The sequence below is a fragment of the Nipponia nippon genome, unplaced genomic scaffold (genome assembly GCF_047370975.1).
Source record: "Nipponia nippon isolate SJK-2023a ecotype South Korea unplaced genomic scaffold, ASM4737097v1 scaffold_4, whole genome shotgun sequence".
Taxonomy (NCBI): domain Eukaryota; kingdom Metazoa; phylum Chordata; class Aves; order Pelecaniformes; family Threskiornithidae; genus Nipponia; species Nipponia nippon.
Genome location: NW_028262358.1, coordinates 59,872,200 through 59,900,070, shown reverse-complemented (window position 1 = coordinate 59,900,070; position 27,871 = coordinate 59,872,200). Strand labels below are relative to the sequence as shown.

Sequence of the window (27,871 nt, the reverse complement as noted above, 5' to 3'; positions counted from 1 at the left end):
TTACCAATTTCATTTCCTGGTTTTCACATGTCTCTGCCCATCTCAGTTACTATAATTTAGTAGCTGAGAAGAACTTCAACTTCTTAGCCGATTCTTAACGATAAAGCATTTCTTATGCTCATATTCACAAGAGGAGTGGACAGTATAAAGAGAGTTGCGGAGAGTTTCTCCACCACTTTGTATGAAGATGCCCGGGCAGCCAAGTGATGCTTGCTTATGCTTATAAGCAATAGCACACACAAACTGAGACATAGGATTCTGCATTTATACCTGTCTACGCATGTATGTCACTTTCAGAAGCTATGTTTGAAAATTTGGCTTATGCTAGAGGGGGTGTAAAAAACAATGAAGGACTGTTACAATGGTCTTGTCTCAAGTCTTCACGGACTGTACAATTCCTTATATGCCTTTTGGTTAAATATACACACAAGGACTGTGAAAGTCTTACAAATGTAACCTTCCAAAAGATTTACTTGGATTTGCCTAAGCAAATATTTACTATTGAAAAGCAAGATGCTCCTCCACAGACAGAAGGAAAGAAAATATTCTAGAATGTGCTCTACAAAATGGCATCATTTTAATGGATCCATCTGGCTGTAAACAAGTGAGCTTGAACCATAAGCTTTCCTTTTTCTAAAAACAGCCACTTATTCTTCTGCTTGGTCATGTATGATAACAAGAAATCACATACATAGAAACGCAGGAACAGGTAGTAAATATCCCATTAGTAAAAACTCTGTACAGAACATTAGACATAGTTTAATTGAACTGTACATTTTAAAAAAGAAGGATGCTGAAGAAACCTTGAAGTATCATTTTTGGTAAGTTTCTGCCTCCCACCAGCACAGGGCTAATTACGACGGTCCTTTTTCCGTACTTTTGATTTTGGTGCTGCCAAGAAGAAACAGAAAGGGAGAAAAAACATCAAAAGTGAATTACAGTAATACCAGTGCCAGCATTCTTTTAAATTAGGTTGGGATCAAAATGGCTCCATTAATGTGAAACCTACCATTGGGATTTTCTTGTCTGTAGAAAGCTTTTAACATTTCCACTGCTTCTTCGGCACGATAGCCAGAAATACACTGTTCAAATTAGAATGATGTTCATGAGCGCATCTGAGAATAACATATTCTACGCTTCAGAATAATGCCTTAAATACAGAATAATTGTAAACAACTGTACCATCCATTCCACTAATTTAACGTGTACCTTTAACTATTTGGGGGTCAGAAAATCTCCGTTTCAGATTGAATACCTCATACATTTGAAAAATACTATGTTGCGGCCTAGTACAGTAAATAATTTCCCCAACAACTTAAAGTTAGGCAAAACAAACTTTCTTAGTAACTTATGCAAAATTTTTATGCAACCTCCAATTTCTTTCATATTAATGTGTGACCAGCTTACTTCATACACTCTTCAAGCACCTGGAAATGTAAGAGACACACCTAGGTATCTGTAGATAAGACTCCTACCACACAACATATGTCCACACACCTATTCTTTATTCCTAACAGTCACCTCTCAGACCTTTTTGGTCCCTCCAAAATACTTTTCCAGGCCATGAACATTAATGACAAAGCATTTAAATGTCACTAACACTAAATGAATCTCCACCGACACTAGAAAATAATGAATTACACCTATACATCCCACTGCAGTTGCCTACAGAAACAAAGGAAGGATTTGTAGTAGCAAGAATCTTCTCCTTTCTTTCTTCTGAACATAGAGAAAAATGAAATACCACATGCCAATGTTACCAAATGAACGCTGTTCCAGTACGGACTATACAAATTAATTCAGATGCTAGTCTCACAAACACCCTGACAGAAAGATGCTTAATATGTTTACACTGGACTGCCAAACAGTATCATCTTGCTGACTAAAATTCTTTCTGAACCTTGAGCCTTTAGTGCTTATTTACAGTGCCGAAATATATTACTTATTTTTTATATTCATTAAATCATAAATGTTAAGTGTGGAAAAGAACTCTAAGAACCCTAATCAGTATCCTTGTATAAGGCAGGATCATCTACAACTGCGTATAATGTAATAAATATAATGCTATAAATACTCTCTATCTGTATGTATGTCTATAGGTATACTAGTACAATGCTGTAAAATGTCTAGATTTAGGTATACTATACCTCCACTGAATGCTTGTCCAGCCTTTCTTAAAGGACAAAGATGCCTCATTCTCCCCAGACGCTCTGTTCCAGTCCTTCAGTATCCTTACTGTTCAGAAAGTTTCCCGATATCTAAACTAAATCTCCTCTGCTACTTTTGCAGTCCATATTTATTTTGGGATTTGAACGATATGAAGTAGATCTAAGCTAATGCATTTTACCTCATATGGATAGATTGGGGGCAAAAATACAATCATTTTCAGCTGCTCAGCTAAAAACCAGTAACTTAGTAAGTTGCTGTTACTTGATCTTTATTGATTATGTGATTGTGCATTCTGGAGTTTAAAATAATTTTCCTCTCATGTGTTCCTGCAGCATACACTTACTGTTCTAAGTATTACACGTCTTTTAAATATATTTATTCCTTACCTTGTTCCATGAGCGTAATTATTTCCTTTCCTCTCTGATGCATGCTTTTAAATATTTTAAGACTGTCCTTAGGCTTTTCCTCAATTTTCTTTAATTTAAGGACTTAATTTTTTTATGTTTTTTTTTTGTAAAGTCAAGTTTACTTGACTTCTGATCATGTTTCGTCCAAGTTCTCTTAAACTGATGCATGACATTCTCAAAGCATGGTAATGAAGCTAGGCACAGTACCCTAGCTGAAAAACAAAGGAAAACATTTTATAGCTTACTTCAAATGGTTCTCCTGTGTCTACCATATCATCAGATGAGATGCTCAAAACTGAGCCACAGCCTCCAAATCGCTCATTTCGACAGCCATATACGACCTGTGGAATTTATGTGAATGAGTTAAGGTATTAAGTTAAAGTGAAAAGCAAGCAAGAAGTAAAGTAGCCTGATGTAAGTAGTCATTAAATTTCACTAAAACGTCCTTGTACTTTTCAAACTAAATTAGTTTCCACTACAATTCCTCCCTCATAAAATCAGAACTTACTTCTGAGTAATGTAAGATGTATTGCTGAAGATGCACATCAGAGAAGGAGCAGCATGAATCCCAAAGTGGAGGAATACAAAGCCATGGTTTACCGATTGTTACAACATTAAAAATTGAACACTGAACTGAGATTAGCTCATTTTACATAATAACAGATATCTCTAAAATGTATTTTTACATCCCTAAGAGAAATTGTTGTTTGTCATAATTGCACCATTTCTCTTTCATTCTTGAGTCTTTCACTATTTACCACGCAGTAAACGGAGGTGGTGCAGACTCTCAAACCAGAAGATGGTAGCCCTGTTGGCTTTGCCCGACAGTGTCAAACCCTTCTCTGTGGGTTCACTGCCACGAATAACATCTTGACACATGGTTTCCCAGCATGAATAAACACAAAAGGATACTCATCAAGCGCACGGCAGCTGCACACATGATACAAGGCTCTACAGTTACATACAATACTGAGTGTGCAAACACTTCTGTATAATCTCTGTTCTGTTGCTTGCACCAGTCAAGGACCTGATCGATTGCCACCATTTCTGCATGTCGAGTAGCCTAGGAGATAAAAATAAGTATTTTCTTAAAGTTTGCATTGCTTCACAGCTTTAAGCTTCTCACTTGTACAGATACAAATGAAATAAAATGCAATATCATAAAATTATTCTTTCAAGTCAAAGGCATGATGGCCTGACATCTAGTTTATTAATAATGCAATTACTTTTCCTTCTGTTAAAGAAGTAATGTAATGCTTTCTTGAGAAGTCTCTTTTCAGTACACCTCTTTGCTGGTTCAAGTTGCAGAAGAAATTCATGCAGCTCAAACTGCAGAAGAAATATTCAACCCAAGAAAAAACATATTCAACTTCAGTCTCATATGCAGCACACACAAGATCCACACGCGCAAACCAGTTTTTTCTTCTACTTGTTCCTAGGCAGAGGAGTCTGCTCAGAAGTTCTCCTCTCTCTGTCACGCCAGCATAGTAAGACAAGACATGAAAGCTCTACTTGGGGATTAAGGGACACGCAAAGGCCAACAAAACAACTGATCTAGCCCCATGTGCTTCCAAGAGCAAGAATGCAGGCTGGGTTAATCTCTCTGGAAATACTAAGAAACTGCTCCTACCTGGTACCTTTTCCTCCCTCTGACAATGTTGCTGTGCCTGCAATACGCAATAATTTCAGTATGTTTCTGGAACTGTTTGGCCTACTGTGTAGACACAGTATTTTCGGTTTGCATCAAGTTTAATGCTGCCTGGGAATATGCACATGTACAGTAAGTCCCTCAAGTAATAGGCAGGGATTGCAGCATATGCCTGATTACAAAAAGACAGAAGAATATTGATTTCCTCTTTTTTTAATCCAAGACGACTGAATGATGCATATCTCAGGGGTCACAGCAATAGCTATGGCACAAAAACCTGAACAGAAAAGAAGAAATGTTGAGTTTAATTGCAGAGAGACAAAAACCATCAGTAATGTCCCAGTATCGCTCTGGAATGTCTGCAGCAGTGCGTTTTGCCAATCAAATGTCACAGCAAAAATATCACAAAGTACTAGTTATGAAAGGACCGTCCAGTTACAAAGCCTGATGCTTATTTGAATTCAGGCTGTTAGTATTTTCCTTCTTTTTAATCTATTCTGGAAAAAGGATGTTTTTGACACAGGCATTAGACTAAGACTTAATCAATCCAAATTATACTTGTACCTCTGCTACATATGTCTTTATGTGACCTTAGATAACTTCCTCTCAATACATGAACTTGGGTTAATATTTTAGCACTGTGAAGACCTGTGATGATAATTGAGATGCTCTACAATATATGGCAAAGGACTCGTATAAATAAGTTAGTGGTAAGTTTAATGCTGTTTAAAAATGTTTTAAAACTCCTAGAGCTCTATGTTGCCTATGCCTACGTAGTGCAAGAAGAGCGTATCCTATAGAGCAAAACAGTGCTGAGGACTCAACACCAATTCAGGGGAGTTCACGCCGGCCTAGCTCCAGTTTAGTCCCGTGGATGGCATATTCCCAGCAACAGCTGGAGTGCATTAGGTATGCTCCCCGAGTGCATCTTTTCAGTATAGTTTCATCTGAAGGGAAGACAGTTTGCCATCTCTGAGACACAAACCAAAGCATGGTAAGCAGACACAATCAAGAAATTTATTCCATGAGTGCACTTGTGATCTGAACTAACATAGTAATGAACCCACTTGGAATAAAAACATGGATCTGAATCAATATGCAGACGTGATTCCTCCAGACCTACTAGTGCAATGTTGCCAGGAAGGTTCCCTAGTTGAATAAATGAGATCACACCAGCTGAAGTCTCAGTGCACACTCCTTATGGAGACACAAAGCACAATGCCCTCCAGCAGAATGATGCCTCAGAACTATTACAGCTACCGTAACTCACAAGCGTAAGTTGTGGCTATTCTAATTTTGTGCCCCTCAGATCAGAAGAGACATGAATACCACATCGGCTTTTCAACTCCTGAGCGTGAATTGAAAGCATGTAAGCAATAAGCCTTCATTACCGGAAGAAAACATGCCTCTAACCTATGGCACTGCTTTATACGGAGTACACCAAGTAGCTTTTAGGCCTCTGCTGATCTTGGGAGTGCAAGTTAAGAAAAAACATGCAGCTGCTCTAAGTCATACTGGCTTCTGCAGTAACAGAAGACAGCTACACAAAACAGATTACACTAATATAGAATATTACTATACTCCAGTCCATCCACCTCTTAAGTAATACATGTTGGTTTGGTCATCTGACCTCATGAAGACATGGGAACACCAGGACAAATTCACCACAGGGCGAGAAAGGATTATGCAAGTTACAGAACAGCCTCTGTACAGAGACTAACTAGACTACAGTTCTTAACTCACCAGATACAGTCATTAGTTTTCCAACTTAAGATGACTATGGTAGAGGTTTATAAAAATAAAGAAAAATGTGGAAAAGCAAAGAGTAAATTATTATTTATTATTTCTCATAACAAGCGGGCACCCAATGAAATTATCAGGCAGCAGATTTAAAACAAACAAAAGGAAGTACTCTTTCACAAAGCACATAATTGAATTGTGGAACTCATTGACACAGGATGCTATGGAAGCCAAAACCATAAATGAGTTCAAAAAAGGTTTAGACAAATTCACGGAGGATATGTGCACAGACAGCTATCAGAAACAATGATCCAGATACAGTCTTGTGCTCTGGAAGTCCCTAAGCTATTCACTTTCAGAACTGTAAAGGATATGCAAGAGGAAGGTCTACACCACTCTCTTCTTGTTTTCTAAAGCATCTGCTAAAGGTCCTTCTTAAAGACAAGATATGGGGGAAAAACTGACCTTCTAGGTCTGTCTTAAGATTTTATTTTGTATTGAGCTATGACTAAATAGTCTTTTTTATTGACTTGCTGTGTGTAAAATAACATACAAAAAAGACGATTTTCATTTTGAGTCACTGACTCAATTCATAAGCTTCTATAAGCCCCTACTGGTTTTTAACTTGCCCAATCTTACATGTTATTTTAAAACCAAGAAAACAAAAGCAGGTAAGAGTAGCAAGTGAAAAAGAGAATTGTTAGAGTGGCAAATCGTGTTCCAAGGGGAAATTATTCGAGGCTGACGTCAGTGGGGAAAAAAGCCTTCACAAAGCCTTAAAATAGTGCCCCAAATTGTGGCAAATATTTTATAGACAAATAAAGTTACCATCACTGCCCTGAAAAGCATACCTTCTAAATCTTAGACAAGAATTAACAAGTGGGAGTAAAAAGGGGGCCAAAGCTCAAAGTTCTATATTATCTTGTGGCTTCATTAGTAATTTAAGAGTGCAAACAATACTTCATTTTCAATTATCACGTACTGTACTTCCAGGATGATCTGGACAAAGACACGTGCTACAATGACCCAACAGAAGATAACAGCGGAGAAGCCTGCATGTACCAACAAAGGACCTAAGACAGACAGCATTTTAGTGGGAAGCAAAAGATTGCACCACACATGGGAATAAAGATGCCAAAAAAAAAGAGTTCTAGTTGGGAAGGGTCACATATGTTATAAGGAAGAAAATTTTCAGGTTGGTCTGAGGCAAGACCGTGAACAAGCAAGTGTGGGAGCTGCCAGAGGGAACCCAGTACTGGCACAAGCTTGTGACTGTATCACCAGGCTGTTGAAAACGAATGTCTTACACAGACATTTGTTGCACTACTGCCCAATGAATACAAGTAATGACATGCCTGACTATTTTGAAATGCTGATGCCACGGCCATGCTCCTAAAAAATAAAATAAAACAAGCACAGCTGTACATAAACACCCTTCTTCCAACAGCAACTTTTTCCAGAAGAATTTGATGATGATCAATAATTTTGCAAATAACTTCCACAGAGTAAGCAGCAGTATCTCTGACATTAATGTGTTCTGCTATGGACACGCAGGGCAGAAACAAAGTATGCAGGGTGACAGGAGACAGACTGAAAAAAACCGGAGAGCTTTTGGCAACTAAATCTTTTTGCCAAAACGAGGAGTTTAGGAACAGAATGGATGAGGGCGTAAAGAAGACACTACCTGCTCCTAACTCCAGTCAGTTAGATCAGAGGATGCAAGGACTTACTTAAGGAGAAGACAGGGAAGTTATTTGACACAAAGCCTAATAGCAAGTTGACTCCTGAGCACGGGCAAAATTGTAGGAAAGGACTGCAGATCTAACCGGATAAATGATCATTTTTTTAAAAGTGGAAAGCAAGTTTGCAAGGAGTGAAAAGTGCCAATAGCAAAGGCTAAAGGAAGAATTGTCAAACGTCAAACTTGCAAAACACATTACATAAGAAGTAAAAATGTCTGAAACAAAACGTGAAAAATGAGTTAGAACTACTATAGTGACCTTGAGATGACGGTCAAATATAATTATAGTACTGCTCCAAAACAAAATTAATATTTTGCCTTTTCAATAAAAATGACACAGAGAATGTGGTCAAAAGGCAGAATAAGAGCATGGAAGCAGAAATTACAGCGAATGGGATACAGAATTATGACGTTAAAATGATGAAATTGCCTAGAGCATGGAAGAGGGATGAGAGGCAAAAACCCAAGTTGATAGATCATCTCCATCAGAAAAATACTAAAGAACTCGTGCATGAGGCTGCCAATCCCATAGCAATGCTTTTGATATACCAAGAGAGAGTATCACGTGACTGAAACCTGTCAGAGCAAACAGAGTCACTGTAATGAAAAACGGGAAGGACATACAATCCTGACATCTACAGATCCAGGATAGTCTCAACAGCAAAACACGCAACATAACAAACTTTGAAGGTAATATTACAAGGGCTAGTCTATAAAAGGGAAATGAAATAAAATACGATGTGGATTTACATAAGATAGCTGACACTTAATTAACCTAGCAACTTTCTTTGATAAATATTTTTTCTAGGCAAGAAAAACACCAGTCTCACCTCTCTGAACTTCTACAAAGCATCTGGCACAGCACAAGATGTGAAATTATTGTCAGTCTGGGGAAAACAGCATAGCACAAGAAATGTAAAGTGAGCAAGCAAAGAAGAGAAGTTGCATTGAAAGGGAAAGTATTTATGCAGACAGAACTAATTACCAAAGATGCTCAAAGATAATTTTGCTTACATGTTTTCAGTTGAGACACTGGCATTAACAGGAAAAACACATACAGAAAATAGCTAACAATGTAATGTCTTTCATGTGATGAACGACATCATCAGAAGAGACAGGGTCAGAGTATGACTCAAGAAGTGGATGGCCTTATAGTTGGGAGCAAAAAAAACAAAACAACAAATGAAGAATAACAAAACAGCATTAAAGACTAAGGCAGCTCCAGAAAAGATGGGTGGACTTATTGCCAGGAAGAGTGGGAAGTACTATTGTTATTAAACAAGGCACAAGAGAAAGTCCATCTGAAATAAAGTATACAGTTCTGGTTAAGTGAATTCAAGAAATATGAATCAAAGCTGGAATGGATGTATACAAGAATTACTAGAATGAACACAGAAAGAAAGCCTGTCTTCTGAGAGGAGATTAAACAGCTGGCTTGGGGAAAACAGGGAAAAACAAAAGCCAAAAGGGAATATAACTTTAAGTATCTCCCAGCTATGTAAAATAAAGGATGATGCTGGCACAAGGAGAGATATAAACAGACCATAAAAAGTTTAGAATTGGAAATCAGATGTTTTCTAGCCATCTGAAGAATGATGTTCTGGAGAAGTCCTCCAACATGAGGTGGGATGAGAAATTAGTTTCAAAATGGACCCTGACAAATTTATGATGTCTGCTGGAAGTGCCTCGATGGTTCAAGAGGGTTTTTCTTCCCCAGGATTGTTCCTAAATAATGCCAGAAATCGTTAGGAGAAAAGTGAAAGCAATTTCCTGCATTCACATTTCCCAGCAAGTGCCTCTTTGAAGCTCACATTTTCTTTTAGACTATATGGAACAATTAAGTATCCAATATAAAATTTAGAAGCACCGAGTGCCCAGCATTTCCAATCACTATAATGTAAGCATTTATGAAAATTAAGCCACAAAAGAATTGAAACTTGAGCTAAACAGAAATTGAAAAAAGGATTGGCTTTCAAAGATATTAACAGTTTACTGTTTCCAAAATGCAGATGAATTTTTGAAATCAAGCTGCTTGGATTTAAGTACATACTTTCAGGCAACCCTGATGTTAATAAAAAAAAAAGTCCGAAAGCTTCCCTAATATTTTTAAGTTGATTCTGATTTTGTTATCAGTCTTGTCAGTCATGTTCTGCCCGTGTGATTTTCACACAGCATTAATATCTCTGGTACAACTTTCCCAAGAAGCGTCTGCTTCCCCACAGTGTTTACACTGATTCAGCTTGAGATACCTAGCTTCTCTGCCATCTGACTTTCCTGAGTTGTATTAGAATTATTTTAATATGTTATGGATTGTCCTGTAGCACAAGTTAGTATAATGATTCGATTTTAGTGTTACATTTTTGAGCTTAAAAGACTCATTTTCACCTTTCGTTACATTTTCAGGTTTGAGATATCTAATATAAGTTACAGCCAGATCCTGCAATCAGATCCATTTATACAAAACTTGCAGTTGCACAAAATCCCTGTTGGCTTTAATGGGTCTCTGAGCATGTATAAGACCTAATTGGATGGCTAAAATTGCAAGCATCGTGCCTAAAATTTACAGGCAATATTTATTAGAAATAACGACTTTGTCAAAGGAGCAAATTCTGTAAACTAAACATGAGATTTTGTTAGCCTACACATTCTGTAACTCTACGCAACTTCCCAACTCTTTGTCGTACCCCTGCCCCTTCCAAAACGAGACTATTATTTATTTATTCCTTTATTTGTACGGCCGTTTTCCTAGAAAAGCAACAGAGCTGGATTTCCAATTTATATTTCATCGCTTTTCAGGTAACCTAACATGAAAGCGCTAGCTTGCTAACAACGTAAACTGTTTCTGGCGCGTCAGTGGCAAGAATTTCATCAGCAAGGCTGCACAGGCCACTCTTCTCTCCCTCTTCACCCCCAGGCGACTTTCACGGCCTCCGGAGAGCACGTCCGAAGCCTCAGCACTTTCCAGGGGCGACGGCGCCCCCAGCCCACGCCGTGACTCAGGGCCGCCCCCGCCCGGCTCCCGCCCCCGCCGCCCCCGCCCGGCTCCCGACCCCGCCGCCCCCCGGCTCCCGACCCCGCCGCCCCCGCCCGGCTCCCCTCGCCCCGACTCACGTTCTTCGTCTCGTTGACCTCGTTCCTGCCCCTCCCTACGACCTCGCCGTTGTACACCAGCAGGCAACCGACGGGAACCTCCCCGTTTTCCAGCGCCTCTTTAGCCTGCAGGACGGACGGACAGACAGACAGACAGACACAAGGCACAGGACAACGTTACCCGCGGGAGGCACGAGCCGCGCGTTAACGAACCCCCCTTCTCCCGCCCCCTCGGCGCTGCCGCGAGGGAGGCGCCGGCCCGCCCGCCCCGCGGCTCCCCGCTCCCCTCGGGCCTCCTCCGAGGCTTCCCCCAGCGGAAAAGCGGAGCCCGGCCGCCCGCACCCCTCACGGCCGGGGGGGGGACGGCGGGAGCGCCCCGACCGCCGCCCGCACTGACCACATCCAGGGCCTGGTCCATCCAGGCCACCGCCGCCGCCTCCTCCTCCTTCTTCTCCATGGCCGGCACCGGCGGAGCGCGGGCGGTGTTTCCGGGGGGCCGGGCGGCGAAGCACCGCGGGCGGGGCCGCTGCCACCGCCCCTTCCGCCGACGCGGGGAGGCGAGGGGCGGCCGGGCCGGGCCGGGCCGGGCGCGCAGGATGCTCCGGTCCCTCTGGAGTTTCCTCAAGCGGCACAAGAAGAAATGCCTGGTGCTCGGCACCTTCCTCGGCGGTGAGCGCCCGGCAGCCGGGCTGAGGGGCGGCGGCGGTGGTGGGCGATGATAGGGCTCGGCGCGGAGCCGGCTTCGGGGCCGTGGGGCCTCCCGCTGAAGTGCCCCCGCTTCCCGCCGGGGAGGGGCCCCCTCAGAGGCGGCGCTCGGCCGCTGAGCCCGACGAGCCCCCGGTGGTCGGGCGGGTTCCCCGCTGGCAGGAAAGCTTGTCTGCCGCCGGGCGAGCCCGCTGCCGGCCGCTGGCGTGACCGGCCCGGCGGTGCCGCGGGCCCGGCCGGCCTCGTCCCTGCCTCGCCGCCGCTGTGGGCGGTGGGCTCCTGCGCAGGGAGCTCCGCCGTGGCGTGGAGCGGTCCCTCGCCTTGCCGGTGACACCAGAACGCACCCACGGGCGCCGTCGGGAGAGCTCAGGTGGCAGGAGGGTTGTTCTCGTAGGCAGGGGGGAAGACCTACGCGTTGTCCCACAGGTCCTGAAACACAGAGACTCAAGTTGCCTGGGTGTTTGTGTTGGTGGTTTGAAACAACATTTAACCGTGCAAAGTGTGCGTGACGCTTGTATTGTTATTGTTGGGACGGAGGCTGAGAGCCTGTGCTTTTAAAAGTGACTTGTACGTTGAGGTGAATTGTCAAATATAAACCAACTGCAGACACAAAACTTTACAGGAGAGGAGGATTTACATTAATTATTCAAGCCATTCTTTCTCCCTTAAGGCTCTTGTCTAACCTGTAGGGTGGTTACAGTCTGGTAAGCTCCTCCTTTCCTTGGAGTTATTATAGGGTTGTTTTTAGTCGGAATTGGATTTACAATAACACCTTGGATCTCTCTCTCTGTTTAATAATGAAATGCATATATGTGCAGCTGGAGATTAGATACTCCTTAAAAGGTACCAGCCGTATCTTTGCACGCTCAGTCATCAGATGTACTTATATCTTATGCAAATGACGCAGAATTAAATATTGCAGAGTTGCTAAGGGAAGTTTGTATTTGTTTATGCTCACTGGAACTTGCCTGAACAGTTAAATATTCTGAGGGCTGCAGGGTTTTTGCAGTACACTTTGTCTCGTATTCAGGTGAGGTCTCTTGTGAAGGTCTGACTTGCCTTGGTTGTAGGCAAACTCTCCATCCTTTCAGCATGAATTCCTTCTGTGTTTTTCCAGAGAGTGTCGATTAATACACGATAATAGGTTAGATGATGGTTACTGAAGTACTTGTCAGACTGCTTCTCTAGTTCACCCCTTCACCTGCAGGTTTTCTGACTCTGCAAGTACAGCAGAACGTAATGTTTACCTGTTTTTGAGCCACCACACTTACAGCCCACCATCCTAAGTAAACAGATTTACCAGGCTGTAACCTGCAAGCTGTTCCCCCCTTTCAACTGTCTTTGTGAGAGTGGTGGGCGGACGAATGGGAATAGTAAAAACATCAGTTGTCCCAGTTTCAGCTAGTAAACATGTATCAATGTCCAAGTAAGAAAGCAGATATTGGGGAGCTTGTGGCTCTTGGTAGTCCTCATAGCCTGAAATCCTAAATTCATCATGTATAAACAGCCCTCTGCCAGCCTGCAAACCATCCTAGCATCACTGACTTTGCAGCTTTTTCCTTATGATTGGCGCTGTTTACGTACAGTTCATTGTCACTTTCACTAAAATGCTACTGACTGGAGGAAGTACACCTAAAAAAATCATCAGGGACTAAAATGAAGTCATTTAAAGTATGACCAATCAAAAAACCCCAAGATGCTCCTCTTGTAACAAGCATTACAGTCTCTGCCTGAAAATATTGAACTATGCTGTCATTGCCTGCAGATCAAGTACCTGTTTTCTCAGGCCATGTTGTATTTGAGGACTCTGTAGCAAGTTGCTTTCTTGTATTTGAGACTCTGTAGTTAATCAGGGTATCCGCAAGGAGGAGGACATTGTTAGCTGCCACCAGCTGCAACTCGTACCATGGTGTTTTAGGGCAGCCTGGGTGATGGGGAGGGATTTACTGTGGGGTGCTGCACTACAGTTGTTCAGCAGCTGAATCTTGAGTGCTTTGGCCATCTACATGAGAGTTATGGATCAGACCTTAAAATAACTCCAGAAGCTATGGTAATGCCACCACCAGTGAATCAGAACTCTGAGATCCACAATGGACAGTCGTCCAAAAATACTGCCTAACGTTGAAAGGTAGAATGCAGCTTACATCACTGCTTTTACTTGAAGACAGAATATTTGGAAGTGGCTGAATGATTTAAGACAAGCATCCAAGTCTGCTGATTTAATACCAGAAACAGGAATCTACATCTCTCTGGTGTTTGTTTGTTTTTAAGATCTTTAGGTGCATTTTCTGGGAAGGAGGATGTAACAAGGAAAATGGGACATCACAGGGTTTAATGATTTTAAGTCTTTATCTGGCACATGGTCAGAGATTAATGTGAATATATAATGATTTGTTAGACAGTACAGAAGAGTCTCTACATTATTACTGATATAATGTTGTATCAGTGTCGTGTTGCTGAAGAATTATTGCACCAAAATCTGAGTTGGTTGGTAGCCTTTCATCTGTTCACTGAGGTGGATTCCTCGCGTGTTATCAGTGGCTGTCATTCTTCGTGTAATTTCTGTCAATCCCAACACTGCAACAGATTTTTCTGCTTATGAAGATACAAAACTCATAAGAGCTCAAATTGAGGGAAAAGCAACTGAAATAGGTGTCATTTTCCCTTAATCATAGAGCAGGGTTGAGAAGACCTCAACTTAGCAAAGACCCTGTACAAACCCTTTCTTCAGAAGTGTGTTCTTCTAGCAATATAAAGTAAATTGCACACTAAAAAGACTTAAATCTCTTCAAGCAAGCAAAATCTAGTGCTCTGGGATCAAACCCACTAAAAATATTTAAAGTAGAGAGAGAGCTAGCACGACAGAGCTGCAAGGATGTGTTATGTTCATTTGTTCTTATTTGGTAGGTAGATTTACCTTACAGTGGTTTCTGTCTCAGTGCTCAGCGTTCAAGGCAGATTTCAATGGATATTACAAAATGATTCACTGTTGAAATTCCCTCGTTGCAGTAGAAGAGCAAGTTCAGGGTGTGTCTGCAATGTATGGTTCTGATTTCAGTGGTGAATGAATTATTGCTCAGTTTCATCTTTTGCAACCTTTGGCTTGCAGAAAGAGTGTTTCAGTTCAGAAGTCTGTCTGCTTAGCAAAGAAAGTTGTCTTGGTTTGTGAGTGAGTGCAGGGGCGTTAAATAGGTTAAAAATGGTTTTCAACCGTAATGGGACAGTTGTATGTCAGCTGATGCACAGCTTGCTTGTACATAAGGACAAACCACAACTTAGGAAGCTGTCGATGTTCTGGAAGGATGCAGGCTTCTGTGTGTCAGCACAACTTCTGCATAATGAAATTCTTAAAACTGAAAATTTTCCCTTAATTTTTTTTTTTTTTCTGAGGGAAGTATGGCAGTGAGGGTAAAGGTTACATAGGGCGGCAAAGAGGTTTCTTGAAAACTTGATGCCTCCTACTTACCAATCCCACCCATTTGGTCATGTCTTTGTTCCACTTGTGAAGAAAGGAAAGGGCTGAGGGAAAGGTAGGTCATAATTTACGTGCTGTGAGAAATATCCTACCTGCTTGAGACCACTGGCATGAACATGTAAGAGCCTGCAGATTTTCTAAACTACTTCCATTACTTACATTTAGATGTGAAGAGACTATACAATGCTACAGCCGAAGATGGCTACAAAGACAAATTAGAGCATGTTTATCTCAATTCACTGTTAACAGATGAATCAAAGCGTAGCTTCTACAGGATATGGGTACTGTAGACCCTAGGTGTTCCTAGTGTTGTAAGACAGTGTTGTGGTTTAACCCTGGACGGCAACTAAGCACCATGCAGCCGCTCACTCGCTCCCCCCCGTCACAGTGAGATGGGGGAGAGAATTGGAAGGGTAAAAGTGAGAAAATTCATGGGTTGAGATAAAGACAGTTTAATAATAATAATAAAATAATAATAATAATAATAAATTGTAAGGAAAAGACGGTGGACAAAATAACAAAGAGAGGAAAAAAAAAAATCATGCAAATGAAGACAATTGCTCACCACCAACCGACTGATGCCCAGCCAGGTCCCAAGCAGTGCCCCCCCCAGCCTCTCCCCTAGTTTTATTGCTGAGCATGACATCATACGGTATGGGATATCCCTTTGGTCAGTTGGGGTCAGCTGTCCCAGCTGTGTCCCCTCCCAACTTCTAGTGCTCCCCCCCAGCCTACTCGCTGGTGGGGTGGGGTGAGAAGCAGAAAAGGCCTTGACTCTGTGTAAGCACTGCTCAGTAATAATGAAAACATCTCTGTATCATCAATGCTGTTCTCAGCACAAATCCAAAACACAGCCCCATACTAGCTGCTATGAAGAAAATTAACTCTGTCCCAAGCCAAAACCAGCACAGGCAGCCAATACAAATGTAAATACATTTCACTTTGTAGAATTTCAGAAGTGTTGGGACTATAGTTGTTTGCATAGTTCATGTTCTAATGAAGGCAGAAAAAGGTTTACATAGAAGTTATCTTTTGGGCAGTCTCATTATTGCTGAATTTTCTTAATTCCTGGTTTTGTATGGAGCATATGGGAAAGATTCAGTATGAAGTTCCATCTATACAATGGTTTAGCTAATTAGACCTGCGTAAAATATTGCCGCTGCTGCTTTTTATAGACCTCATGTCCCATACTGAGAGGTAAAATTGAGTTACATTAGCTATTGTAAAAAGTTGGTGTCCACTTTGCCTGTTTATAACAACAAAGACTTTCAAAATGTCAGTTTAGTTTCTTACAGTCGTGTTAGCTGACTTGACATTATGGCAGTTCTTGAGATGTGGCCTTCTCTGGTCCTGCTTCCAACTCCCAAGTGACGATGTTTTCATGTGATGCATTCAGCCTGGACTTCTTAGAAGTCTGTGTTATTTTCAAGTCTGAATTATTGCTACTTGTATTAATATAGACACACAGGGTAGTTCTAAAGTAAAATGTGAACACGCATGCAGACCGACTTCCAGGCTGGCAGCTCCTTGAAATGTCCCATAAGCCGGAGACTTGCAGAGGCCCTGATGCTGCGTTCAGGCACGAGTGACCAGTGGGCAGAAGTTCCTTGTCACGAACAAGACTCGAATTTCCCAAGTCCGTTTCCCAAGTGCGGTGCTGTGTCCTCCAGGCGACTTAGAGGCACTTACAAGCCATGCAATTAGTAACAGAGGCAGTCTGCTGCTGACATCCAGACTTCTTTGTTGTTCATTCATTTTGCTTAAGCTGTGTGGATGGTGTAACTTTTACTTTGCTTAATTTCTAATGCATTGCATTCCCAAAGATGAAGATGATATTGGAGTACATAACGCCTGTTAGTGACGGGTCAAAGTTACAGCTTAGTGCAGGGGAGAAATAAGACTGCTAGTAGCTGGTATTTCATCATTTTAGACAAGAGTTTTTTCTAGAAACTCCTTGTTAAACCTGGGTGACTGCTAATGCAACTTTGGACCCTCACAAGGCACAGCACTTCTTAGTACAGAGTAATCACACAGCTTTAACAATGGAGTATTAAGCAATTAGGTGTCTCCATCTTAATTATAAAGGTGCTTCTCCAGCATATCACTCAAGGGCACGCACATGATTCTTCTGAATTGTGCACATCTGCCTGTGTCCTGTGTGCATGCAGGAAGGCTCTTTTTTTTTTTTTTATATATACTTATGAGACCTTTCTGCCACAAAACCCGGAGTCAAAGCCTTTATTTTGGGGGAGAAAAATAAACAACAGTAGTCATTTGGACAAATGACTGTGTCTGAATGTAATGTGAAAAATGTGGTAGGATAAAATGATTGGAAGAATCTTGTGTTCAAAAATTATTTTCTAATACTAAAAAACTAGTTGCTGTTTCAGTATGTTAGCTGCAAAAAAAAAAAATCAGTACCCTGACAGTTGCATTCTAAATACATATTTTTGGCAGGAATTGATAATTTTTTAGAGAAAAATAATCTAATTGTTATTTATGAATTCTCATTTTGGTTAACAATTTACAGTGGTAAACTTGCATTTTAGGTGTATGGAACCATTAATGTTAAAGTTTGTATCTAATGGGGTGAATCTTCCACGTGGCAAGCGCTCAGTCTGCCTAAAGGCTGAAGGAAGGGAGAGTGACTTTCCCATTTTTATTTTATGAGGCTTTTGGGAAATAAATGGAAATGACTGTGGTTGTTCGAAATTGGTCTGGCTTGTAGTTGCCTATTAGGAAACATGATGCTGATACGAAGTCAGATTTTTTTTTTGCAACGATGAATATTGGGGCACAAAGTTGACAAGCCTTTTGAAATACTGATGCTAGTTTTGGAGAATGTATTGAAAGGTTTTAACGATGTAAAAAATGTAGCTGAATTCAAAATCTTGGGGGGGTGTTTTTTGGTTGGTTTTGGTTTTTTGTGGTTTTGTTTTGGTTTTTTTTTTTGTTTTTAGTTTTTGTGGATCAGGCTTATAAAAATAGTTTTAAAACCTTCAATATTCAGCAACTGTTAAATGCCTCATTCATTCAGATATTAACTTTGAAATGTGAAAATAGAATTTTGAAGAAAACTTCATAGCTCTGTGTTTATGACTTTTGAAAGTGCTTGGTGGAAAAAGAACAAAGATTTGGTATTTGGATTTCTTCTGTGTACGGTTATTGACTTGACAGTCAGAGCTGATGCTCTGTAGAGGAGTTTCAGTACTTAGGGGATTGCTTCCCAGTGGACAGAGGATGAGATCACCTTGTACAATAGTCTCTTCTGCTTGGATTTCTTCCTTCTCTCTCCCTTTCCCCTACCCCAGTTCTCTCATGAGAGAACACGGGAAGAGCTTGTCATGCACGTAAGTAGGTAACTGCTGCCACCAGTGCATACAGGAGGCAGCAAATGAACTTGATACACAGGAGGTGTTATGAGAAGCCCTGGCAGGGGGGGAGGAGAAATTCAGGCAAAGCAGCTTGCAGCAGGCAAAGATGCTGAGAATAAGTATAGAAGACGTAGTGGTATCTTGAGAAATGACTTAGAAAGGGGGACGGAGGTGAGGAAAGATGAGAAGAGGGCAGTGGGTAGCCTGGAGGGATCTCTGAGCCCCTGGTGCTGTGGGAAGAGCAGCTGTGGGAAATTTCAAAGGGATATGTGTTGGGAGAGGAGGAAATGTAGAGCAAAAATTTTTGGTGGGTCTTTGTGGAAATGGAGATTCATAGTGAGGGTCAAGGGGAGGAAAAGAGTGGGACTGGAGAGTGGGAACCAGGCATGGTAAGAAATAAGAGGGCCACAGTCAAGCCCCGCTGAAGCTAAGGTTCTTCCTACAGACAAGTTTCAGGACCAAACAAAGGAAATGTTGGTCTGTAACATTTTTCTCTTATGTGATTTTTAAGACTTGAGTTTTATCTCCAACTTCTGCTAATTTTAGAAAGATACCTTTTAGAAAAATTCAAATTTTCATCCATCTCCAGACCTGTGCATTTCAGTTTCTTTTCTCTATTTTTTTGTTTTTGTTACCCTACATTTTTTCTCTTCCCAATATTTGCTTCAATCTCTTCAGTAACTGTTGTTCACGTTGCAGTAGTACCAAAAATGCCTTCTTTGAAAGGCAAGATATCTCTTCTTAGGAAAGTTTCTTGTACCGATTCAAGTCATTACCCTTGACATTTTAATTAATTTTGAAAACATTATTTCTGAGTATTACTTTGTCAATCAGTATTAAAATACTCAAGACCCACATATCCCAAAAAAACCACTGTGCACCCTTATGGTTTAAAAATCAAAGAAAGGGGCTGAAGGGGCCTTCCTCACATTTTTAAAGCAGCTTGTAATATAAAAATCTCTCTGTAGGAGTCTATTTACTGGGAAAATATGGGCAGAAGAAGATCAGAGAAATCCAAGAACGAGAGGCAGCTGAATACATCGCCCAAGCGCGAAGGCAGTATCATTTTGAAAGTAATCAGAGGACATGCAATATGACAGGTAAGATAAGGAAATAGCTACTGTTCTTGATAGGTGGAATTACTTGGGGATTTATACTACGTATTGACAGGATGCAAGAAGAATAAGAAAAGTAGGTGAATTCAAAATCTTAATTAAATACTAGTGCATAAATAGAGTCATTTTGCATAATAAAAACAGAATCTGAAGAACAGAGGATGGAAAGGATTTCTAGGGGTCATCTTAACCGTTGGTTTGAATATATCTATCTATAATGCATACAAATATACATGCGGGTTACAATTTTTTGTCACTTCAAGACCCTCTATGTATTGCCCTAAACTGCATGTGGTATTGAGGTGTGAAACAGCACCCAGATTCAAACAATACTGAATTTACAGTACGATTGTTTTATTCATTATAGCACATTAGTAAGCTACACGGAGAGCTTGGTGGGTAATTCTTATTTACAAATAAGAAGCGTGTCAGCCCATTAGTTCCCTACATTTTAACAGTTAAAAGGTACCTGTCTAGCTGGGGAGCAAAAAGTGAAAGTATTTATATTACAGGACTGGTCTTTGGATTTTTGGAGAGGAGATGGTAGGGTAGAGTTTTAACAAAATCCTTGTCAATCTTGTAAATACAGGCCATTCGAAACTATTTCTATAGAACAAATCGGGCAGCATTTTCTTCTCCTGTTGAAATTTGTAATGGCTTCTCGGGTGGCTGCAAATGCTTTCTGTGTACTGTGTTTACCCTGACATGAAATACCCTGGTATTTCATTTTCATCTTTTCCATTTTGTAGTCCTGGGATTGATTTTACTGCAAGGACTACGTTTTTCTTTGCCCTTCATTGTACAAAGTACTTTCTGTTTGGCAGCATGCGTTCTTGTCAAGATTTTTCATATTTTGCTCTTGGTATTTATTATGTTCTGTGCATGCTTGTTTTCCATTTCCTGATCCCATCATATAGTAGCAGATTGGACATTCAATACTCTGAAAGTAAAGGATTTTTCCCCACCAGCTTTCTTTTGTTTAAAACGTACGTTTCTCTGGTTCTCTTGTTGGGGAAAAAACCAACCCTCAGATCTTTTTCTTCTTGCTTGGAGAAATGCAACAATGTAGATTTTCTCATGATTTTCTTCTGGGGAGTTGAAGGGATGTATGTGCAGATATGCGGGATGTGAGTACACATCTGCAGCTAGAGCCAGCAGAGACAAGTAGCCACATAAGGACAGCATTGTGGCCAAGCTCCTAAGAGGCACGCAGGTAATTGCACTCCGGAGTACCCCCAGGGTTTCCTATTTTGTTTGTCCCCCCAGCTTTGCCTGTTGAGCAATGGGATTTACATTGTATAGCAGCTATTGAGTGAGAGCTGGGGATAGGTTTATGATGACTTTTTTCTTTATTTTGACAGACTTTTTTTTCCCTTTTTTTTTTTTTTCTTTTAATAACAGTGCTGTCAATGCTTCCAACATTGAGGGATGCCTTAATGCATCAATTAAATTCTGAGAGTCTCACATCTCTTCTTAAAAATAGGTAAGACTGTTTTGTTAATTGTCTTAAAGGTCACTTGTTTTGATCACAAGATAAGGTTTTTTTTCAAATTATATGTTTATAATGTAGAGAGCATGCAGGATTTTGGTTCTGTGTCCCATTGAGTCACTAGTCTTAAAGTATTTTGAAATCACTATGTAAATATTTTGTCATGTTAGACGTATTTTGATAGGTAGGGCTAGTGTTTTCCAAACATTACAAGAAATAATAATAATAGTTCCTTTAAGATGCTGCAATGAGAGCCATGTTTTTTGTTGAAGTGCTTTTAAGATAGGCAGATAAAGTACTTACAGGATTTAGTCTTCTCTTAAACAGAACAGAATATCTTGACTGAGTTGTTGATGTTGTGTTTGTAAAAAATGTTTATGTAATCTTATCAAGGTCAGACGTGAATAGTAGTGGAAAGTATCCAAGATGAGATTGCAAATGGATGTAAGCTACGAGAAGTAATTTTTTTTCTTTTTGAAGTAGAACAGATAGAGGCATGTCATACATTAAGAGTAATGCTTCCCTGTCAGAAAACACCTTTGGTTTCCTTACAGCTGCAGGAACAAATAGCATATTTTTAAATACATAAAGTGCATAATAGCATACCTTAGAAGTAGAGTGAGCTGCTTGGCATTTGGCATGGAGTAAAAGTGTTATGTAGGCAGTTAACACGGGGTTTCTGACTCACTCCAAGACTGCCTTTCTAGTTTACCTCCCACTAGTTTATTTATATAGCTGTAACTTCAGCTGACCAGCATTTAATAGATTACCTATCCAGTCATTGTCTTTTTTCAGTCAAAAAACTCCCACAGCAAGGCAACAGAAGGTGATATTTAAAGTGGGAATTACAGCCTGAATGATGGTTTTTATAACAGATTATCTGAGAATTTGCAACTGTGATTGAATATTATTTACCCCAAACAATAAGAAATTAGGAAAAGTTAATTTTAATGGAATATTTAATATATATGTCATAATAAGAGTTTTATTCAAAGAAAATTTAACCTGAATGAACAAGAGATCTTGTGGATCACCAGATTTGTCTTCTGGACTGTGCAGCAAAATAGTCTACAAAGGCCTGTAATCCTTTGTTCAGTGGTGAAGACATATAATGCCTTAGTTTGTTCTCTGTAGCATGCATTATTTTATCAAAATATATCTGGTGTCCCTAACTTGCTTGACTAGTTGAAACAGTTTACGGGTACAGTGACACACTTCTGAATTCCAATAATCCCAGTAAAAATAGAGATGAGACTCTGATATTATTGTTATGCATTTCTGAAAACAAATATTTTTTAAAATGTTGGTTACATGCAATATCCTGTAAGCATGGATGTCCATTCAGAGCGTATCTTACAGTGGAGTTTGTGTATTAATGCCTCCTTTTTTGACTAACACTGAGGAAGTTTTAACTAGATGCTTGAACTTTTTGAACTGAAAAGGTAGAGGAGGGCTTGGGAAGGCACACGTCACGGAATGAGCTGTCAGGGCTCATTCCACTTCGAAGTGAGTCTTTGAAGAAGCTCTGCATTCTTGTGCTACGCATGGAGGCATAGATTTGTTTTCTTTCCACTTCCATTTGAGAAGATGAATCAAATGGCTCCGGACCACTGAGTGCTGTTGTTGTTGAATATACAAAAGAGATTTACCTTTCTTCACGTCCCTGAAGATGTATTCTTTCTCTCACATCATCTATGTTATGGATTAACATGTTATGGATCTATGTTATCATATGTTACAGACTGTGTTATGGCTTAGGTAAACTCCTTTAACTTAAAATCTGTTCACTTCCTTAAATTTAAAACCTTTTACGTTGTTTTAGTAATTTGGAGTGGCCAGTGGTAGGTTGGGGGTGTAAGCAGGCTGAAGTCTTCAGTCTTCCAGAGAAACTTTTAAAGAGGGAGCAGCACACAAGACCACAGATGATCTTGCTCTCTCTGTCCTCCTCTTTTCAAAGCAATGTGATTGAATGAGATGAGGTGAAGTACCTGCTCCTGTAGCCTTACAGGTGTTGCATATCTCCCACTTATTCAGCACTTAGTTTTATTCCAAACCTGTATTATCTTTGTTTGCATTGCTTTTTGCTTTCATAGCACATAATGGTTTTCCAAATAAATAAATAAATGTGAAATAAATGTTGGGTTTTGAGTAGCAGCTGAGTCTTAGTAAATTGCAGCAGATGAAGACTGAAAAAAATCTATTTCCACTGTTAGGCTTAATACTTGCAGACTTAAACTGTTACCTGGCTGTTGCCTTATGTTGTGAGAAGAAACTTCGTAAGCATGAGTTCTAGAAAATATTTTGACATAATAGGTGCAAATGTAGTTGGCTGATGTTGATGTATTGGCTTCTCTTTCTCTCTTCAGTTGGCATGGAAAACTTACCACTCATAAGTAACAAATGTGGTTTTGAGTCCTGTTACGTGTTTTATCTATAGAAATATTACTGTATTTTTTTAACAGTCTTTCCTTTGCTTTAGAATAGCTTTTAAAACTGTTGATTTAGCTTGCAAAAAGAGAAGTATGTAAACTGTTTTTGTATGTGCCATGGATCCTGTATCTCTTCCAGCTATCCTTTCTTCAATCTGTCTCTTTACTTTTTGGAGTTGTAGACTTAATAGTTTATCATACCAGTTCATTTGCATTATTTGATAGCGGTGAGCTTAAAAATTCACTGTTGATGTAAGTGATATAATGGTCAAACTAATGCCAAAGTGCATGCGTTTGTTCTAGACTGATGAAAAGATTCCTCAGTGGTTAATTGTGCCTGTAAAGAGAAATGATTTCTGGTGAAAAGTGTATTATTTTTTATAAACTAGGTTACTGTAAAGCCTAAGCATAGGTTAATCTGAATTATGTGCCCCAAATATTTAAGTGTTAATTCTGATCCTAAGAAATTACCAAGTGTTTCTCTAAGTGACTTTCACAAAGCATTTCTTCCACGATAGAGATACACTAGCCGTTCTTTGCTGATAGTGCTGAACAGGCGAGAATGGGCGATGAAACTTTTTGCAGTTACTGCTGCTATGTTGCTAACATTACCTCTGGACAGTAGACAGTAGTTATAAATATGCAGCGTACCTTAGGCAGTTCAGGTGTATCTATGCAATCTACAGCCGTGCTCTTTTGACTGCAGAATATATAAAATTTTAGGAATGGGTCAGGTCAAAAAAGTAAACATGCCTTAACAAAAGAAAAAATATCAACTTGCATTTGTGTGGATGGCACAAGACTTCTTTTCCACAGATGGTCGTGATCTCTTTCGTTTTTGATGATCAAATCTGAACTTTAAAACCAAGTCAGGCAATGGTGAATCTTGCAAGAAAGTAGGATATAGAAATTCTGATCCTGCGCTTATTATGCAGAGGTGGATGCAGGAAGCCCTACTGAACTGAGGTCTGCCTTAAGGATATACAGGACCAAGGCCCCAGAAAAGACCGCTTTGTACCGTCAGCGGGCTTTTTCTGACTGCTTGGTGTAGTAACTGAAAATCGGTAATACAAGCATATAATTGACATCACTAAATACTACATGTATACATTAAAGTTTGAGTATCTTTACTGTGACTTCATAGCCTGTTGTTCATATACTGCTTTCTCGAATGAGGCAAATCAATGTAGACATGAATGTGATATGAATAATCATAGTAGCTAAATGAGCTCGCCTTAGAGCACTGCTATTTCATTTAACATATTTATTAATTTCCAAGGAAAATATACTTTTTAATGTTTAATATTTCCATTTATTTTTCTTACAGGCCAGCAAACAAGTTAGAGATATGGGAGGATTTAAAGATAATAAGTAAGTGGAAATGAAAGATTCCATCTGCATAGTATTTAGCATAAATTTCAAATGTCTTTCACACCCTCTAAAATGCACACTTTACACGGTGGTGTTGTTTCAGTAGATAGGAAGATAGTGTAACACACTACATGGCAAACCTCTTCCCTGCCCCCCCCCCCCCCCCAAGCTCCTCATGAAGGAATTTTTCATAGCCCCGAGGGAAGTTAGAAGCTCAGAGATGAAGGTGAAGAATTTTATCGGCCTTTGTGTTACCCTGCTCAAGAAAACTTTGTGAGAACTTTCTGTGCCATCACAGAAAAATCAAACTAGTTTTTCAGAAATTCTGTGCTGAACCTAACAGAAAACATCAGTCAGAAATGTAGGCCAGCCCTTGCATGGCCAGCACTTTCCCCTTTTCAAGCCTGTTGGAGATAACCACCATACCAGTGGTTATGAACCCTTTGGTTCATCTTCGTATTTATTGGCTGATGGAAGCGGTGGAAGGGAAAGAAGAATAGTAAAGTCAGATAATTATGTCGTGAATACTACTGAGCTTTTTTTACTACTTTTGATTCCTTGGTATCATTTGTTATCCCTACCACCTCCCTGGTTTTGTCTTTCCTTCCTTTTGGTTTTGTTTCTCCTTTTCACAACACCTATACAGATCCTACTTCTGATCCAGCTCCTTTCTTCCCATGTCCTTGCTACGCAGCATTCATCCATATTTATTCATGTCACTTCTTCCACACATCCTCTGTTGCCTAGTGGCTGGTAGCTGATGCTCATTTTCATTTCCTTTAGCTATTAGCTGCTCCGCCTTAGGTAGCTTTTTTTCCCCCCGAGCTGCTGTTATGCCTTCTGTGTCTTAATTGCATGATGAGGGCTAACACACTGTGTGTATTTCCTGGCCTAATGAAGAAAGATGGTTTGACCATACACCCATTTTCCTTCTGGAGCAACTTGTGTAATTTTTATTATGCAAAATAATTTGTGTAACATGCAAAATAATATTAATATAGGACTTTAAATGGGACACTTTAGATGTAGATCCAGCAGATATTAGACTCATGATCATCTTGGGTATGTGTTGTGAAAATGTGTGTTATGACAACCAGTGGGAGAAATGTGACTGTGTATTTAAAAATCATCAGCACTTCATGAGTCTTAGAGAGCACTCACCCTTATTTCTTTGACTTTGAAGTTATTTTGTTGTCTCTTTTCAAGGTTTCACAAGAAGCATTGTAGCTGTATATAGTACCTGTATGCTAGTAGTTCTTTTGCGAGTCCAGTTAAATATTATTGGCGGTTACATCTACCTAGATAATGCTGCACTCTGCAAAAACGGCACAGTAAGTTTCTTGTTTTGTTTCAGAGGTAGAACTTCCGCTGTCTTGGACATAAAAGGATTATTTAGTGAGAGATAAAAGGGCATAGCTTAGGAGTATTAGAGTGAAACCAAGAGTTCTTATAAGAGTGGGAGATGTGGAAACATTACTGGAAGTCACATATATTGATGTGTTTTAATAGCCTCTAAATTTGGATGATGTGGTGATGCTGTTGCTTAACAAAATACCGGCAATATTGAAGAATACCTTTTGTCTGCGTTTGTATTGCTTAAAGAAGGTTACTTCATATCTAAACACCAACATAAAATAATTTCTTTGCTTTCATTATTTTTTTTGTGAAACAGTCATACTGTGTGAATGATCTAAGATACGTATGCAAATGTATATAAATGCTTAGGTCTTCCTAGTGCATACATTAATTCCCCCAGTTAAATTTTCCTAGGATTAAAGAAGAAAAATGTTGTCTTTGAAATTTTGACTATTTTGTTTAACTCCGAAGGGCCATCTACCTAAATGTCTGTTGGTGGGGCCAAGCAAGGGAGAAGACTTTTTTTATTTATATAGTATATCTATCACTGCTCAATAAAAATAGATCAATCCCACAGTAAGCAAGTACCCATCGTACAGAGTAAGGTCTGCAAATTGTTGGATGGCTCATCTAAAAATAGCGGATACAAACTTGGATTAGTTGTCGTACGCCCCTCTGTGAGAGCTCCTGCTGAGAGTCAAGGAAGAGCCTGTCAAGGCAGGTCTGAGAAGAGCTTTCATTAGGGAGGCCAGGGTCGATGCAGGTCGTGCTTCGTTTTGTAAAACCTGAAAAAGCTTTTTTGAAAGTGCAAGATGAGTTTGAACTAGAAACGTGTTTCCTTTCTGTTATTTTTCCAATAGAGAATTGGGTTGACGACCCTGAGGCACTCTGCTGGAGCATATTGGGATCCTATCTCAATTCCTGAAAGCTTCTTTTCTATCAGATAGGCTTTTGTTAGGGCTGGGCATAAATACCCTGTTCCACTAGGTTTAATTTTGGGGGTGGTGGAGAGTCTAGTTTCACCTGCAGTGCAGTATTTTTAAGACACTTTCCTATATATGAGTGAAAGGTGAAGTATTTTTCTGTGCCACTGAAGATGGAAGAGAGATCTGTATAGTATTGAAGAGAAGAATGCCCAAGGACTTATGAAAGATCCATGGGTTGGCAGGAAGAGACTCAGAAGCTAGAGAGTTGTGTGAGAATGGGGGAATCCATCTGCTGCAGGGTATTATAAAGATTAAGGAAATTGGTCACAACTGGTTTGAAATGATTTTTGCATTGCTCTCTACTGTTGACATGTCACAGAATTGTGGTTTGTTGTTTTTTTTTTCCCTGTAGACACCACTAGCTCCCCCTGAAGTTCAGCAGCAATATTTATCAAGTATTCAGCACCTTTTAGGAGATGGTATGGTGCTTATTATGAGCTAACTACACTTAAAAAATTCTACTTTTTTCTAGACTTGAGCAAATCATTAGAGTAATTTTGACACTTTTCTCCTTCTAGGACTGACTGAGTTGATAACTATTGTTAAGCAAGCTGTGCATAAAGTTTTTGGAAGGTAGGAGACTATATTTCTCTGTGGTTAGCTTTTAAGTTTTATTACGATGACTGTTCCCAAAACAATGAATTTTATTAGAATAAAAAAAAAAAAAAGGAAGGTGTACTGGCTTTTTCCAAAACAACTTTTGTATTATAGCAGGCTGTGTCTGCCAGTGTAAACCAATATAGCAGATTGAGATCCTGTTACTTGTGAACATGTTA

At 40.0% G+C, this 27,871-nt stretch overlaps 2 protein-coding genes across 5 annotated transcripts in view; one reads left to right on the top strand and one right to left on the bottom strand.

Annotated features, from left to right (window-relative positions):
* Positions 1 to 743: 743 nt before the first annotated feature.
* Positions 744 to 11,325, bottom strand: ADAT2 (adenosine deaminase tRNA specific 2). Its single transcript, XM_087777399.1, has 6 exons — positions 11,193 to 11,325; positions 10,817 to 10,921; positions 3,489 to 3,639; positions 2,822 to 2,928; positions 1,010 to 1,082; positions 744 to 891 (listed from the first exon to the last, which is right to left on the bottom strand). The coding sequence occupies exons 1-6, from the start codon at positions 11,250 to 11,252 to the stop codon at positions 851 to 853; spliced, it is 537 nt and encodes a 178-aa protein (XP_087633525.1). The 5' UTR covers positions 11,253 to 11,325; the 3' UTR covers positions 744 to 850.
* PEX3 (peroxisomal biogenesis factor 3) overlaps positions 11,236 to 27,871 on the top strand; it is a 25,405-nt gene continuing 8,769 nt past the window's right edge. For 3 of the 4 annotated variants that reach the window (XR_015708994.1, XM_087777397.1, XM_087777398.1), the window contains exons 1-7: positions 11,236 to 11,464; positions 19,318 to 19,449; positions 20,866 to 20,947; positions 24,710 to 24,753; positions 25,960 to 26,084; positions 27,448 to 27,514; positions 27,614 to 27,668. Coding sequence is in view for 2 of the 4 variants with exons in the window: in XM_087777397.1 (XP_087633523.1) it covers positions 11,251 to 11,464; positions 19,318 to 19,449; positions 20,866 to 20,947; positions 24,710 to 24,753; positions 25,960 to 26,084; positions 27,448 to 27,514; positions 27,614 to 27,668 (719 nt within the window). In the remaining 2 variants the exon portion in view is untranslated. The remainder of the gene's footprint in view (positions 11,465 to 19,317; positions 19,450 to 20,865; positions 20,948 to 24,709; positions 24,754 to 25,959; positions 26,085 to 27,447; positions 27,515 to 27,613; positions 27,669 to 27,871) is intronic. The other variant, XR_015708995.1, reaches the window with a different exon arrangement.

Coding starts and splice junctions, on each gene's coding strand:
- ADAT2 (XM_087777399.1), bottom strand. CDS start 11,252: ATGGAGAAGAAGGAGGAGGAGGCGGCGGCGGTGGCCTGGATGGACCAG. Junction 3,640..10,816: donor AGGTCAACGAGACGAAGAAC/GTGAGTCGGGGC, acceptor TTTATCTCCTAG/GCTACTCGACATGCAGAAAT. Junction 2,929..3,488: donor AGCTGCCGTGCGCTTGATGA/GTATCCTTTTGT, acceptor ACTCATTCACAT/AAATTCCACAGGTCGTATAT.